This window comes from Penaeus monodon, chromosome 10 (assembly GCF_015228065.2).
Source record: "Penaeus monodon isolate SGIC_2016 chromosome 10, NSTDA_Pmon_1, whole genome shotgun sequence".
NCBI classification, from domain to species: Eukaryota; Metazoa; Arthropoda; class Malacostraca; order Decapoda; family Penaeidae; genus Penaeus; species Penaeus monodon.
The window spans coordinates 49210965-49228464 of NC_051395.1; the positions used below are offsets into that span (position 1 = coordinate 49210965).

The 17500-nt window shown below is 33.7% G+C and overlaps 2 protein-coding genes across 3 annotated transcripts in view; one reads left to right on the plus strand and one right to left on the minus strand.

Moving 5' to 3' along the window:
• Positions 1–11326, plus strand: part of LOC119578116 (protein HIRA-like) — a 15935-nt gene extending 4609 nt beyond the window's left edge. The window contains exons 2-18 of one of the 2 annotated variants that reach the window (XM_037925850.1): positions 2339–2481; positions 2997–3132; positions 3502–3675; positions 3854–4014; positions 4192–4359; positions 4621–4779; positions 4944–5066; positions 5294–5427; positions 5798–5920; positions 6464–6697; positions 6997–7270; positions 7410–7656; positions 8312–8467; positions 8797–9037; positions 9174–9337; positions 9453–9556; positions 9754–11326. In XM_037925850.1, the coding sequence (XP_037781778.1) occupies positions 2339–2481; positions 2997–3132; positions 3502–3675; positions 3854–4014; positions 4192–4359; positions 4621–4779; positions 4944–5066; positions 5294–5427; positions 5798–5920; positions 6464–6697; positions 6997–7270; positions 7410–7656; positions 8312–8467; positions 8797–9037; positions 9174–9337; positions 9453–9556; positions 9754–9885 (2873 nt within the window). In that variant the 3' untranslated portion in view covers positions 9886–11326. The remainder of the gene's footprint in view (positions 1–2338; positions 2482–2996; positions 3133–3501; positions 3676–3853; positions 4015–4191; positions 4360–4620; positions 4780–4943; positions 5067–5293; positions 5428–5797; positions 5921–6463; positions 6698–6996; positions 7271–7409; positions 7657–8311; positions 8468–8796; positions 9038–9173; positions 9338–9452; positions 9557–9753) is intronic. The other variant, XM_037925851.1, reaches the window with a different exon arrangement.
• The window catches only part of LOC119577680 (mitochondrial import inner membrane translocase subunit TIM44-like), an 8125-nt gene continuing 1914 nt past the window's right edge, over positions 11290–17500 (minus strand). Inside the window, exons 3-10 of the mRNA XM_037925238.1 lie at positions 15659–15879; positions 15367–15500; positions 14976–15214; positions 14182–14352; positions 13799–13963; positions 13056–13148; positions 12753–12869; positions 11290–12634 (exon numbers count right to left, since the gene is read on the minus strand). Of these exons, the coding sequence (XP_037781166.1) occupies positions 12497–12634; positions 12753–12869; positions 13056–13148; positions 13799–13963; positions 14182–14352; positions 14976–15214; positions 15367–15500; positions 15659–15879 (1278 nt within the window). The 3' untranslated portion in view covers positions 11290–12496. The remainder of the gene's footprint in view (positions 12635–12752; positions 12870–13055; positions 13149–13798; positions 13964–14181; positions 14353–14975; positions 15215–15366; positions 15501–15658; positions 15880–17500) is intronic.

Below are 17500 nucleotides of genomic sequence, written 5' to 3' on the forward strand. Positions count from 1 at the left end.
AAAAAAAAAAAAAAAAAAAAAAAAAAAAAAAAAAAAAAAAAAAAAACCGGTATACTCTTCATTTTCTCTCTCTCTTTCTTTCTTTCTTTTTTTCTTTTTTCTTCTTTTTTCTTTTATCTTTCTTTTCTTTCTCTTTTTTCTCCTTTCTCTTCTTTTCTTTTTTTTCCTTTTCTTTTCTTTCTTTTTCTTTTTTCTCCTCTTTTTCTTTCTTTTTCTTTTTCTCTCTTCCCCTCTTTCTCTCTTCTCTCTTCTCTCTCTCTCTCCTCTTTATCTCTCTCTCTCTCTCTCTCCATCCCTCTCCTACTCTTCTCTCCCTTCTCTCTATCCTTCCTCCCTCTTCCTCTCTCCTCTCTTCCTCTCTTTCTTCTCTCCTTTTCCCCCCCTTTTTAATTCTTCTTCCTTTCCTTTCTCCTTTTCCCCCCCCCCCCCCCCCCCCCCCCCCCCCCCCCCCCCCCCCCCCCCCCCCCCCCCCCCCCCCCCCCCCCCCCCCCCCCCCCCCCCCCCCCCCCCCCCCCCCCCTTTTTTTTTTTTTTTTCTTTTTTTTTTTTTTTTTTTTTTTTTTTTTTTTTTTTTTTTTTTTTTTTTTTTTTTTTTTTTTTTTTTTTTTTTTTTTTTTTTTTTTTTTTTTTTTTTTTTTTTTTTATTTTATCTCTCTAAAATTCTACTCTATTATATATATACTCTATATTTCATATTTATTCTTATATATCTATATATATCATATATATCTATATTTACCTATATATTCATATTATATATCTTATATATATATATATTATATATTATCTATCATATTTCATATTTCATAATATCTATATCATTCTTATACATATTTCTTATTTACTATTCATATAGTTTAATACATCTCTATTACAGTATCTTTACTAATATATTTTATTTACTATATTATATATATATATATATATATAGTATACATTTTATATATAAATATATATATATACATATTATATCATATATATATATAGATACCATATATATATATAATTTTATATATATATATTATATATATAATATATTATATATATTATATGTATATATATATATATATAATATATTATATATATAATATTATATATATGTATATATATATATATGTATATATATGATATATATGAGATATATATATATATATAGAATACATTATTTATATATATATATATATGATCATATATTATATATATGTATATAATGTATATACATATTATATATTCATCTATATATATCATTCTATATTATTTTATAGATATATATATATGTATATATAAATATATCATATACCTATATATCTATATACTCTATCTATCTATCTACTATATCTATCTCATATTGTCCCATATCATACTATATTATATATATTATATACATATTATCTATATCTCTAATAATTTAAAATCATATTTTACCATATTTATACCATATTACTAACTCACATATATATATATACTGTAAATATTTTTATATTATTTATATACTATATATATGATATTTACATTTTATACATTTTAATTCTATATATACATATATTATTATTCTTATATAATATAATATATTATATACATATATATTACTATATATATATATACCTATATTAACCCAAAATAATATCATATATAATATAATTATATATAATATATATATAATATAATATTATATATATATTAATATATATACTTTTTAAATAAATAATATATATATATATATATATTATATTTTATATTATGTGTTATATATATATGTTATCTATATATGGTTATATGTGTTCTTATTATATATATATATATCACTCTATCTCTCTATCTATCTCTTATATTATATATTATATATTATATATATATATATATATATATATATACATATATATATATATGCTGTACAAGTCAGATTACTCTCAAGGTCTTGAATTATCTGGAGAAGTTTTATTTTGTTTAGTCTCAATTTAGTCTGAAATTTGGACAGTTTCTACTTCATAGTGCTAATGAGCATCACATGGCCTTCTGTTTATCTGGGTCATTCTAATTGACCAATATTCAATTTGAGAGGTACTATAGATATAACATAAGTAGTAAGTGAATTTATAGAAGTTCCTGTTGTCATTGTCATGTGTTTAGTTAAAGGTAACAGTTTCTGTATTTAATATATAATAAGTTTTTTTTAGGCTTAAAATAAATTATTTATAAACAGCAAATAACAGTATTTGAATGCTAGAACTCAGTATGTTGTGTATGATCTCAGGATGTATATCATCTAATTTAAAAAGCAGCTTAAAAGGAAACTCACCTGTGGTATAAATTTTATTATAATTGTTATATGTTTTCAGGTGACAAGGCAATCTTCAGTGTTGACCTGCATCCTGATGGTTCAAGATTTGCGACAGGTGGACAAGGGCAGGATTCCTCTGGAAGGGTTGTGGTGTGGAACCTGAAACCAGTTGCTCAAGAGAAGTATGAGGATGATGAAAAGGTAATAATCATCAGAGGTTTTGTTTCAGTCAAAAGAAACAACTTCTAAGCCAGAGGTGTCAAACACATGGTCTGCAGGCCAAATGTGTATTAAATGATCGTAGATGCATTGTTGTACATGTATGTGTGTATGTAGCAGACTTTTGGTATTTGTTCATGATGGATATTAATATCAAATAGATTGTTACTTTTGTATACAATTTTCTTTGTAGTGCCCAAACCAAATGTTTTGAGAAACCAGGAAAAAAGTGTTCAAAGTGTGTTTTCTATAGTTGCACATATAGTAAAGTAAATAGGTGAACTACAACAGTAATATTAACTGTATTTTTTTTTTAGAATAGTAGTTGAATAGATATATTAGTATGTTGAAAAAGAAAATAACTTCATATAATGCATATTTCAAAAAACTAGTTAGTGGTAGAAAAAAATCAAATGTTCATAAATTCTGCCTTACTATTGCACTGAATTGTAGAATAAGAATGTATACTCATTTTCTGAAATTAATATTTCCTTCAGGTACCGAAGTTGTTGTGTATGCTAGACCAGCACTTGGGGTGTGTGAATTGTGTGAGGTGGTCTCAGAGTGGCCGTTTCTTGGCCTCTGCTGGAGATGATAAAGTTATTATCATCTGGCAGCAGAGCAGTTATGGAGGTGAGTTCTTTTTTCCTTTTTAGACTGTAAGATCACAAACTAAAGATGAAAAGTTGTCCATGGCCCAGTCAGCTGTAAAAATATCATCAGTGCAGTGATTTAAAAAGATAAATGTTGAGACAAATAGTATATTGAAAAAAATTGTTCTTGTCCTGTGAAGATCTGTTCCAAATTGATCCCTCAATGACAGTATTAGACATCTCTCTATATCACTGACTCCGGAGGCTTTTGGCAACCGTCCTGCTGTTTGGCCCGGGAGTTCACTACATGTAGTGGAACTTTCCCGCTCGACATGCTCTAGCAGGCAAGTTCCACTAAAATTACCTCTGTTTTATGTTACATGATCCTAAAGTTCATTGTTGCTAACAGGTGGAGCTGTATTTGGTTCAAATGTTGTCAATGTTGAATCTTGGCGAAGTGTCACAACACTAAGAGGCCACAATGGTGATATCCTGGATGTGGCTTGGTCTCCAGGGGATGTTTGGCTAGCATCTGCCTCTGTAGACAATAATGTTATTGTATGGAATACTGCAAAATGGCCAGGTGAGTAAGAGTAGATTTCTATATTCTCCTTGATTGTTTTTTATTTATTTATCATATTTATTTCTTTTTGTTTACATAGTACATATGCATTAGTATTTATGATAACTTTTAAGATATTGCTTGAGACAATAGCCAGTAAGGCAAAAAATAAATATTTACTTATCAATTACCTTTCCAGAACAAGTGCAGATTCTTCGTGGGCATACAGGATTAGTGAAAGGTGTGACCTGGGATCCTGTTGGTCGTTACTTAGCATCCCAGGCGGATGACAAAAGTCTGCGGATATGGCGAACAACTGACTGGACCACAGAAGAAAAAATAATAGACCCTTTTAGTGAGGTGAGGATCTTCATAGACCATAAGTGAACCTTTTTGTGAGACAGTTTTAAATTATTCATGCATGTTTATGATGTGAGTCTATAGATATGTTTATGTTTATACTCATCTTCATGTTTGGTTTTATTGTGATATGTCAACTCGAACCAAAAAGTAATTTTTCCATTTTATCTATCTTAGTGTGGTGGCACAACAACAGTCCTTCGGCCAAGCTGGTCACCCGATGGTCAGTATCTGGTGTCCGCACATGCAATGAACAATGGAGGTCCTACTGCACAGATTGTGGAAAGAGATGGATGGAACACTGACAAGGATTTTGTTGGCCATCGTAAACCCATCACTTGCGTAGTGTGTACTTTTTTCCTGTTTTTTTTTTTTTATCTCGCCCTCTGTCATGTCTATTTTGAAGTTCTATCTATCATTTACTGATATTTGAATGCATAAAACACATGGATGCATAAATGAAAATGTAAGCATATATAGTTATTTTTGGGGGGGGTGTTAGTATCTTCTATCACTCAGCTGTAGGATATTGGATATTCCCCTTATGAATGCCATACTTTGAGTATCTGCTCTTATTGTTTTCTGATTTACCTTTGCCTTTTGCAGAGGTTTAATCCAAATATCTTGGAGAAAGCCGATCCAAAGACAGGGAAGTCTGTGCAGTACTGTTGTGTGGCAATTGGCTCCAGGGATCGCTCAATCTCTATTTGGTTCACGTCATTGAAGAGACCTTTGGTGGTGATTCATGACATATTCGATGATTCTGTAAGTATTGCTTGTAGATATCTTCATATGTTCTTTTTCGTCTTCTTTTTTCTTTTCATTTTCTTTTGATCATATAGCTAGATATTCAGTTTTCTCCTCTCCTTCCTGTTTGTCATAGACATCAAATTATTTTGAATTTTTACACGAGGTTTCCAATTTGGCAGGTGCTGGATCTTTCGTGGAGTAGTTGTGGCAAGTATCTCATGGCAGTGTCAAAGGATGGCTCCTTGGCCTTCATAAACTTCTCCTCGGATGAGATTGGCCGGCCACTTTGTGAGGATGAAACTGTAAGTCTGTACATATGTTATGTGATTTACAATTTGTGTGTGTGTGTGTGTGTGTGTGTGTGTTTGTTTGTTAGTGTGTATGTGTGTGTTTGTTAGTGTGTGTGTGTGTTTGTTAGTGTGTGTGTGTGTGTGTGTGTTTGTTTGTTAGTGTGTGTGTGTGTGTTTTAGATAAGCAGAAAATAGAAAAACTGACATGAAATAAGAGAAACCCTATTGTTCTCTTGCAGAATAACCTTCACATGAAGTTGTATGGCAAATCGGCATTAACATCAGCTTCATTAGCCAACCCAACCATCATAGAGAATCCAGAGTTCCTTCGTTTGCGCGAGGAAGAAAAGGAGAAAGCAAAAGAAGCAAACAGGTATTACTCTTACATTTTGCAGTCTCTCTCTTTCTTTCTTTCTTTTTTTCTATTTTTCTTTTTCTTTTTCTTTCTTTTTTCTTTTTCTTTTTTTTTTTTCTTTTTCTTTCTTTTTTCTTTCTTTTTTTTCTTTTTCTCTCCCTCTCTCTCTCTCTCTCTCTCTCTCTCTCTCTCTCTCTCTCTCTCTCTCTCTCTCTCTCTCTCTCTCTCTCTCTCTCCTCCCTCCCTCCCTCTTCCTCTCCCTTCCTCTTCCTCTCCCTCCCCCTCTTCCTCTCTCCCTCTCTTCTTCTCTTTCTGTCATGCATCACAGAATTAATTTTAAACCAAAAAAAAAAAATTAAGAGAGTTAAAATGTCTTTCTCTGTACCAGTGAACAGAGTAGACGGCCAGCGCCCCCCACCCCACAAAGAGCACCAATCAACAAACAGATTGAGACAAGGACAGCAGACGGGAAAAGAAGAATCACACCAATGTTTATTCCTCCAGCAGAAGGGTAGGTATTTGCCTATGAGTTATACTTGCTTAAAGAGACGTGTTGTCAATACCTTCCAAATATTTATTAAAGGTTAGTTGTAGCATTAGCTGCTCCAGTTGGGGTATTTTGTGTTTTAATGGTTACTCTAAAGAATAGTTTCTCAAATGCACAGTTGGGACCCAAATATAGGTTTCTAGGGTGCTCTTGAGGGTTGTGGGAATTTTAAGAAATGAGAAATGCTAGCTGAACAAAATTAAGAAATATACTTAAATCACAGTTTTGAAGGATAAAATATTACAGAAGCTCTGGAAACAGAAAAAATTGTGCTTAGATACAAAATACCATATCTATTATAAATGAAACATTGATATTATGTTTCCTCTTGGAGAGTCATCAGCCTGCCATAAAAAAAAATTCCATAAAAAAAAAAAAGTATGGGAGTCAGTGTTCTACAGTTCGTGAACAATTTGTTTCAATGGTATATGTTAGATGTCAAAAAGAAAAAAGATATGAAGGTTCTAAAACCTTCTAAATTTTTAAAAACTGATTGCAACAAAACAGTTGCAGGACTGAAAATCCAAACAAGTCTTATGAAGCCAGCTTTTCATCCAGTCAACGCGAGAAGAGCAAGATCGTGGTTGAGAAAGTGGATGGAGTAGTTGAGCCCAACGTCACCAGTCGACCCCCTCTGGCTTTCAACTCGAACACGAACACATCCCCAAGCAAGGGAGCATCGGCTCCTCTCCCTGCTGAATTCAATGGGGTTCCTGCAGGTCTGCCAGCAAGGTTTGAAAAGTGAGTGGATAATTCACATTCAGTATTGATATATTTACAATTGTTGGATTATAAGAACAGTTTTAGTTTTACAGTGTAAGTTTTAAAAGGGAAATTTCCGTAGAAGGTTTCAAGCTGCAGAAGGATAATTGTAAAAGAAGCAATATGTATTTCATTATTTTACTATATCAGGGAAAGCAGTTTATCAGTAATATCCACCAATAGATTTCTTTTTAGCAAGGTTCATGATACATTGTACATAGTAAGTTTTTAATTATTGTCTTGGGATGTGCAAAGCTAAAGTTCATATTCCCTAACAGATCAACCAATGGTTCAGAAAAACAAATGGATGGACAGATCACAACAATCTCAACTAAGCGCAAGCATGAAGATGCCCAGCCAATTATGCCCAAGCGGAAACGTGGCAGACCACCCTTATATGAAAGAGCCACTGCCCCACCACCAAATCGTGTTCCCACTCCACCTCCTGCACAGCCAGTGGTATCCTCAAGACCACAGGCTGTTGCACATACACAAGGAGAGCCTTTAAATGTTCTACCTGAAGCATCACTCTCTAAGTCAGCTAGAGTTCAGGTATTATGAAGAAATATGCATTTTCCTTTCACCTATTCCTAATTTTGTTTTACAAGTATTGTTTTTACAGAAGACTAGATTTGTTGTTGATAGTTTTCACAAAATTACCCATTTTAAAAAAAGGTCTTTTTTTTAACAGATTCCCGGAGAGAATTCAACAGATGGCCCTCCTCCACTTCTGATTGTAGAAAACGATTATCGGATTGGTAATCGTGTTGGTATGGGTGGTGGTACACCAAGTCTGCACAGAGTTAGCAGAACACAGCAAAATGTTGTGAGTTGGGTGGCTTACCTTACATCTCAAGTCACTGCAGTTGTAGCTACCACAGATGCTGCTGCACTGACCTGTCATGACAAATCGCTTCACATATTTGATATAAAGACAGGTAATTTTGTTCTTCTTTCTTCTTTCTCATATTGTTATAATTCATTATTATTCCTCATCATTAAAAAACAAAAAACAAAAACAAAAAAAATACAGGGGACAGAACTTGAATCCATGATGGTTGGGTTAAGGTAAGCTAGCGGCTGTAAGGCATGTGAGCAAAACATAAGAAAGTCAAGGCAAATAAAGTACATGAGCGCCAAGTAAGGGAAGTGAATGATGGTAAAGCAGTTTTTTTAATCTTTTCCATCCAATTCTACTTTTTCCTTCTGCTACTTATCCTCATCCTTATTTCATTCCTCAGATGTCTACTTCAGAAGTTCTAAAAATGATTTTTTGGAGAATCTGAGTGAGAAAGGACTTGACATTCTCTTTAAATGCAAAGACTTCTTGATAATCATTTTCACATTTTTTATTAGTCATTGTTATTTATTTGATTCTGTGCATTCATTTAGTTTAGTTCTTTTTCTCTAAGAAGAATGTTTCTTTGTATTTGGTGTCAAATCTCATCAATTAAAAACCCACCATAATTATAGTGTTTGCATCCAGAATGCATTTCTACTGCAGCTGAAATATATTGTAGGTGTAAATGTTCATATAGACACATTAAAGGGAGTAGTGGAAATAATGTTACATATGATATTTTATTTTCCCAGGGGAAATGATGTTACCCCCAGTGCAGCTCCAAGGAAAGGCATCACAGCTTTTTGTCCATGAGAACTGCTTGATGGTTATTACAACTGAAGCCACCCTTACAATCTGGGACATCAGTAAGAAGAAGCGAATTCTCTCAGAGACTATTCGACATTTAGGTAATGTACTGTTTCAGATTATATGGTGCTTTCTTGTTTGTACATGTAAACTGGATGTTTCACTGAAAAAACAGATTTGGAAAAAAAAAATTAGATAAATCAGTATAATTGTTTTTTTTTTCATGAATGGAATCATGTTTTTTGATACTATTATTTTCATGAAGACTTAGTTTTGTGAGTTACCAGTAGAAGGTATTTACTGCTTGCCTTTATCATCATGTTTGCTCTCCTTCCATACTTTCATTCTAAATTTTGAAAATTTTACTTTTCTTTTAATCATATATCTATTTCAAGAACCACGATTAAACCCAATCATTCATTTCATATAGTCGAAGGACGTAATGGAGGAGTGAAGGCTGTCCAGATCACTGCTGAAGGCACACCAGTTGTACTGCTTGCATCAGGAGAAGCCTTCACCAGATGCCATGACCTAGAGGCTTGGCTTTTATTAGGTGATTCTGCCAGTGTACGGCGAGTCCTGCAGCCAGAGTACACAATGCTGCCTCCTTGTCATCAGAGTGAATATAAAGCAAGACCTCTTGCCAGCCTCTTGCATCAAACTGCTGCCTAGTAAGTTAAAATGTAATGTTTTGTGTCAGAGAGTATTATTTCCTATCAGGATTTTTAAGGCATTACTAGATGAAAACATACAATAGCAAAGGTATTATATACTGTCTAAAAGAAATAATGTCATGTGTGCTTTCAGTTCTGGTTCCTCAAGAGTGACAAGACCTCTGATCCCTGATGATGCCAAGCAGAACTTGACTGAGGTCTTCATCAACCGTATGCTGACATCTGCTCAGTATCTCAGAGCAGCCCAGGATTACAAATTTTGGTTGAAACGGAAAATTCAATTCTTCATAAAAGAGGGTGGGTTGTTGTTAGTATTTCATGTTTTTATTTTGAATATTAACTCAGCTTCCTTTTTTGTGCACTGTTTTGGAGTTTGATCATGGATTTGATATTTTTATTTCTCTTCCTTAAGGGCTTGAAAAGAAATTGCGAGATGTATTTGATGACCTTCTGGGACCGAGGCATAGTGGATCTATGGACAATCAAGATCAAAATGGATGGATACCCAAGATCATGGTGTGTTATTTCATTAAATTTAAAGTACTTAGCTACATTAAACTGAGGAAAGGAAATAGATACTTCTAAACAATTATCATGAAATGCAGAAATTTCTTTTATCTTTATTTAGTTATGATTAGGAAACACTTTTCTTATTTTCTTGTATATCAGTAATGTTCATTAGTCATTTTAATTTTTCCCTGAAAACTTTCCAGGACTTTGATAAGAAGAGTCTGCTTGAAGAGTTCCTTCGAGAGATCTTGCTTGCCGAGAACTCCTTGCAGCTACAGAGGCTCTATTCTGAGTATAAGGAACAACTGGAGGGCAACCTTATAGACACTATTTAATGTAGTATACTTGGGCATACAATTTTAATATAATACTGATATTTCTGGGAGTACTGGAATCTGTATCTCATGACCAATATCTTGGAATTTAGATGCTGTTTCCGCTTATATGTCTTTAGTTGAATTTTAGCTGTGGATTTTTGGCATTATGAGTTGTAGAAAGAAATGAAGGCTGACTTTTTATCAGTATCATGACAGATGTGAAATTGATCTTTCTGGATAATTGATAACCCAAAATCATTACATAAAACTCAAGCTAATCTGACAAATAATCACGTGAAGTCAACCTCATTAACTCTACTCCTTTTTCAAAACAGTCCCTGCCTTTTGTATTAATATCATATTTTAGGGTTTTGTGCATAGTGTCCACATGTGATGATAATAATAATAAGACTGGCGATTAGAAAGCAGCCATTGCTATATAATATTATACATATTTAAAACTAGTACAGAACATGAACTAGCAATTAGCCAGCTAAGTTCATGTCTTACTCTATTATGCATATGTATAACTATAATTGATGTTATTCAAGACAAAGATCACTGCCAGTGACATCTCTTGCCTTAAACAAGTTTTTAAACTCAATAATACTGGCTTTGTTTATATTGAGCCAGATATTATAAGGTTGGCTCTGACTACTCAACTGCCAGAAGAACTGTTTCCATTCACTGCCAGATCATATATATATATATATAAGAGACCCGGTGTCTGCTACGTGGTAGAGCATTAGGTTATCAATTGACTGACCTCGTACCTGTAGCTCCTTACCCTCCCTGATGCACTGCCAGTCGTAAAACTGAACTTAAATTAGAAAGTTGGTTTATAGGAAGCGTGGGTATGAATGTTTACAGTGATATAAGTTTAGCTGTATAATCATGCAATTAAGTGTGAAATTCATGAAAGGTAGCAAGCATAAATGCTAGTGAATGCTGTACATAGGTATTCATTATATTAATGACAATCTTTTGTGCAGCAAAAAAAAAGAAAAAAAAGAAAAAAAAAAAAAAAGTCAAGTGCTGTATGAGGTTACCATGTTAGTAATTAATGCATCAGTCATCCATCAGTTCATTTCACTTTCATTTATTTTTGCAAATTACAATCGAAATCATTCCTGTTTTCAGCAACCTGATGTCTTTCATACATAAAAAAATGAATGAAGTGATTTTTATCCTCTTCCTTCCTTTTATTTATTTATTTATCTTTTTTTTATTAGTTACTTTATTTTTTATACTTCTTTAAAGGAGAGGAGATAGTAATTTTAAGTTTTAAACTGTACTGAACACTGCCAGCATTATATGAGATATTTGTGATCTTTGTATTTTCTGTAATGCAACATATACAAGGCTTAGTCCTGCACAATTACTGCCAATGATGATTAACACTGAAGGATAGTAAATGAACAATTTCAAAACAACGTATATTACATATTTACAATATCAACTGTGTTTTACTTTAACAAACCCTGAAATCATAAATGACTTCTATGATTACATAGATGATAACAAAGAGCAGTACTCTTTGTGATAAATATGTACATAGTGAAGTGAACAAGTGTGAAGAAATGACCAAATCATGTTAATCCCATTACAAATCCAAAAAGTGATATCCCCCATCTTCAAAATTAAAGGAACCTTTTTTCCTGTAATCGGTGAAGCATTTAAACAAACAAAATCCTTGAAAAAATACAAATCACGCATTATATGAATTTGGGAATGTTTATAATTTTTCGGCTAATCATTTTCTGATATCATTAACATAATAAATAGCAAGAAAAACAAGTAAATAAAAAAAAAAAAAACAATTCTCAATTAGTTACACATTAGATTGTCATTTTGAGTAACTTGGTTTCACAAAAAAGGTCTTGAGGTACCCTAGTTAATTACATTTGCACTAGCATTTCCCTAAAACTTTCTACTTGTGATGATTTCTTCTGTGGGTATCTATCAGGTCTCTTAAAAAGAAATGTCACTTCAACAAAGAAACCCCATACTTTGTAAATATCATTAACAACATAGGTGGAAGCTCTTAATCATCCTTTTCCTGCCTGCCAAATTACATTGTGAAGTTCATCCTTTACATTATAACAGACACGAGTGTAATTTCATTTAGGTCTCACTGGAAGGCATTTGCTAACTTGAAATATATACACAATGTTGAAAATGTTGAAACATCATATGATTCCCTGTTAGCTATACATAAATCATGAGCAGTTAATGGTTGAATCTTCCTCTGACAGTCTGAACATACAGATCTCAAGATAATAATAAGGATACTGAAAACAAGCTTTTAGTTTATAAAAGAATATCTGTAATTTTCACATACATAACAGTATAAATATCAGTTTTCCATATAGACTTCAAAATATCTTCAATCTGAAGGAAATTGTCTCTAAACTATTTCTGTATGTGTATATCACAACGTGTGTATGTCCTAACTTCGTTCAACAATATGTAGCTTTACATATTAGTAATTTCCAAATGCATATATCATTGGCCATACTAGGTGGCCCACATTTTAACATTTTGTTCTAGGGGAAAAAATATAATTGTGCCCATTAACTAAATAATTTACAATTTCCTATAAAGAAATTATGCAGCCTAAATTGATTCACTATACAAACTGCTCTGTACTCTGTGCTGACAAATCAAGTATCCTCCAAGCAGCCCTGGAATCTAGCTCTGTCTGGTCTCGACACAACACCCAAACATACTGAACGCGTAGCACCTTGCTTGGATCCCCTTCCACAACCTGAAAATAAAAAAAATAAAAAAAAATTATTGATACCAATTCACAAAAACAAAAACAGTCCTCCTCAGTGTATCACAAACAAGTATGTGCAAAGATATTAAGATCTGCCACAGCTTACCTCCCCCTTTTGATTTCGTAGACACATGATCTGTTGTGACTGGAAGGAAATAGCGAGGACTGGTCCCTCATCCATAACTTTTCCCATGACCAAGTCCACATTGTCAACATCTAAAACCTGGGTAACAGAACACCTCCAGTAAATTATCTTAAAAAGCTTACAGTCAAAATCTCATTTAACTAGCTTTCGTGGAGGGAGAATGATCCAAGATGGCTTAACCTAATAAATCAAATAAAACTATCTTTATGAAAAGCAATGTATACATTAATTCTGAATAGGAAAAACAATATGAAATTAACTCACCTTTGAGTCAAATTTGAAACCTAGTTGATAAGCTTGCTTCACAGGTGTTGCTAATACAGAAAAGGCTCGCTCATAACACCAGTCCTTGAGAACCTAATGGAAAAATAAACAAGGTCAAAACCTGTACCTTTCAATCTTATCTTCTCTGTTAAGCATTATACATGTTTTAATTATTATTCTTGTTTTTTTCAAATAATTCTAAATTCTTTCTACACACTGCAGTTATATACATCATAAAGTTACTCAATAAGGTGTGAGTCAGTTGGACAGACACCTATCGACTTTATAACATTCCTAAGGTTTATAATCTTCCAGGACACTTTAAGTACAGATAACACTTCTTAATTATCAATTATGGAATTAGTTTTCAACAAAAATAATTAAGAAACCAACCTCTAGTATCTGGTCTGAATCATACTTCTAAAACTTTGGAATCATATTCATATTTCATTCAAGAAACAAGATTTTAATAGTATTAATAATCATTGCAATCAATAACGATATACAGTATTGAATCAATTGTATTAAAGGAAAAACGCATTTTCCCGCCAATTAAGGAATGGCGAAATCAAGATCGTCAGTAGGGCCTACTGATAGACTCCTTGGAGGCTGAGCACATGTGGAGCCATCTGTATGTAACAAAATTCACAAAAACCTACAAGGGACAGAACATAAATCCGGGGTGATTGGGTTAATTATCAATTATGGAATTAGTTTTCAACAAAAATAATCAAGAAACCAACCTCTAGATCTGGTCTGATCATAGCTTCTAAAACATTTGGAATCATATCATATTCACATTCAAGAAGAAACCGTTCTTTGTCGAATGTTGGGTCCATTTTGCATATCTCAGTCAAAGCTTCTGAGAGCTCTGTACGCTGGAAGACTCCGCCAAATAATTCAGATACCTTTAAAAAGTTGATGAAAAAATACACATAAGTTAAGCTTCCAACAGATTAGCCAAATGCACATCATTCTATAAATGCCCAAGAAAATATAAGTATATTCATGCATCAAAGAAAACTACATTTTTGAGTGCTTTAGTGGATTTCTTATTAATTTATATATAAAAATATTAAACCCTAAAGTCTTAACAAAATTTCTTAAAAGTGACCATTGCCCTTACCTTATCTTTCACTAGCATTGAAGCACGGACAACTGGATTATCACTCTCATCCAATTTTGTTTTCCATATCAATACTCTGTTAACATATGGGTTATTGTCCTTGAAATTTTGCCAACTTTGAGCAAATTGAGAGTCCTTGTGCAGAACCATACCACTTGCCTCTGTATTAGCCTGGAAAAAAATATTTGTTGAACCTAATGATTGCAATGACTCATAGTAAATGAATTATATATATTTTTTAATACTGAAATATATATTTGAATGAATGCCTGTCAAGGCAATTAGACACAATTAATGAAACTAACAAGCACTTTAAATTATCAGTAAGAAGAAACAAAACAATTCAGCAATAAAAGTCAAAATATACATTTCCTTTATATTAACCATGACTGACAGGACTTCTACTACTAAATAAAATAACACAGGTATAATGATCTTAATTTCCTCCAGAGCAAAGTTTATCTCAATAAGGACAGCATCCACCCTTTTTGACTAAACACCAAGTCATTACTGATAACTGGAGGATAAACATAAAGACAAACACCTGAATACACAATTTGCTGTGGGTTAGTGCAAACCACACAATGTCTTGTTCAGGTGAACATTATGTGTATTCCCTTAAGCCCCTTTTGTGCATATCTACTCTTTTTAAAATGATGGATCAATAAGAATTATACTTTTGATTTACTAGTTTGTCTGGCAAGAAAAAAGTAGTACAGCCTTTCAAAAATTACAAAAAAGAACAACTCCAGATACACCTATGAAATCCGCAGAATCAGTACTTCAAAACACACCTGAATAATCCTCTGTTCTGCTTCAGGGTCTCGCTCTACTCTTTTCCTAAGCACCCTCGGAGCTCTGTAGACCCTAGCTCCGGCACCACCAAATGTGGAGTGGTCGATCTCCTCTTTCACAGCCTTGGCGGTCTCGGAGATGGTTTTGAATGTCTGGGTCTTGCTTAATTCCTCTCCTTTTTGTGAAATGGTCTGGCCAACCTTTTGTGCCTGCCTTGTTGCTTCTTCTGTCATTTTTGCTGAAAGAGAAATATATTATCCCTTTTATCACTTCTCTATAGCAACAATATTTTAATTCTTATACACTTACAGTACCTGTCCATTAGTTTCTCTTCAATACAAAAAAAGGAGAAAACTATACATAATAAACCTCTATTCCACAATCACTTACAGGCTTTCTGAAGGATTTCTGCCTTCTGAGCTTCTTCAACTGTTTCTGAAACACGTTTCTTCAAAAATTCTAGCTGCTGCTTAGCCTTTTTGCTTCCTTCTGCTGTTTCCTCCTCAACAGAATGGTATTTTTCCCTAAAAGAGAAGCAAATATTTAGTTTTACCTTGTCTAAAAATGAAATGTATAAGTTAGGTTTTTCCCTGTATCTTCATGAAAAATAAACATAAGTTTTGAAAGCACAGACATAGTCAAAACAAAATCAGTAAGTTAAACCTAGCTCGCAAAACCTCACCTGGCTTTCTGTAAGGCTTCAGATTTCTCAAGTTTTTCCATATCTTTTCTGAATTCCTTCAAGCTCTCTTTCATCTTCTGATTCCTTGACATTTCTTCTCGGAGATTCTCGATAATTTTCCCTAAGAATGTTGGTGGTCTTTGTGGTGGAGGGGTGGCACTGTAAAATCTCTGCAATGTGTGAACTTCTATTAGGTGTTGAAACTTTAAAGGTACTATGAGAAATTAGTGATCACAAATATGGATCAATTATTATATATATATCAGAATTAGAAGAAAAAAAATTTTGTATAACCATGTAATGTTTTTCCATTCATTTTCCCTGGCCTTTTTTCCCCCTAAATCCCTGAAAGTGGCATTCTAACCCCAAAAACAATTCCATCCAGGTTAAACTTTCAATGCCAAATTCCCCTAAATCTTTTTTGAGAGATTTCGAACAGCCGACCAACCAATTATTTCTAGCGGGGACTTAATTGCCCCTGGAGCAATCTGCCAACTGCTTTTCCTAATCTCTTTCTAATTTCTACCATCTTCTAATTTCCACCAGAGGGGCATTTGTTTGTAATGGCAAACCTACCCAAACATCTCCGGGTATAAAAGTAAATTGGAAACAAATATTTTAAAAAACTTTGGACATGTTGGGTTTCTAATTTAAAACACTAAAATTTAAAAAAACCAGCAAAAAAAAAAATAAATAAAAATTTCTATACCACAAAATAAAAACAAAAAAATTAACACTAAATTAAAAAATTGGGATTTAAATAAACCCGGGGAAAATTTTTGGAAAACTTTTCTTTTTCAATCCCTCCTGAACGCACTCCCACCCCATGGGCAAAGCTTTTCATCATTTCCAAAACCAAAATCCTTAAAATTTCACCCAAAAAAACTCCACGGCCTTCACCTCCTGTAGCAGAGGGTATTTTATTTTCCCCCTTTCTGCCAACGCCACACGCATTCCAATCCCTTTCATCCCTCACCCCAAGCCTAACCCCTTCCCAAAACTTTTTTAGATTTTCCCAAAAAATGTCCAGCTGGTTAAAGGGGATTTTTAACAAGAAACTTCACGCGCTTATGTTTTTTTTTCCAAACCGTGGTATTCTCTTTTCTCCTAAATACTTGTTAAAATCAATGTGCTTTTTTCCCAAAAAACAGGGTGATTTACCAAATTAAAGGGGACCCGCCGGGAAAATAAACTCCCCTTAAAAGGATAAAAACGCACCGGTAAAAGTTTATAAAAGATTCTAAAAATTCCCGCCCCAACACACCGGAAAGCAGAAAAGCCAAGAACTTATTTTTTCAAAGGAAAACCAAACCTCTTTTTCTCAAAACTCCCCTCACCCTCGATTTACACGTTATTAATTTTCTCCCTCCTCCCCCGTTTCCCTCCCCCAAAGAGAAAAAGCCATAAATGCCTCTCCTCTATCCAATCGGGGGCTGGAATCCCTCGGGAAAAAAAGGAGTTGTTTTGGGGAAAGTTTGGTTAAGGACGGGTTTTGGGGGGGGATTCCGGTTTCACTTGGCTTGCTGGGGTTTCCTTTCCTGGGCCCGTGAAAAGGTAAGCTCTGGTTTTTTTTTTCCACTATAGTAATGGGAGACTATTTAAAGTCCCTTGATCCGGTGAATTTTTTTATTAATTTTGGAGGACCCTCCCCCAAACACTCGAAAAACCCGGTTTATAAAACCCACCATTTTTTATCGTTGGGGAAAAAACAAAAAAGAAAAGAAAAGGGAAAAAGTTTTTGTTTTTTTTTTAACCGGAGGGGGGTGGTCAATATCAAATTTGTTTTTTTTTCCCTCCCCTTTGCGCCGGGCCCGGGTTTAAAAATTGTTTGAAGAAAGGGCC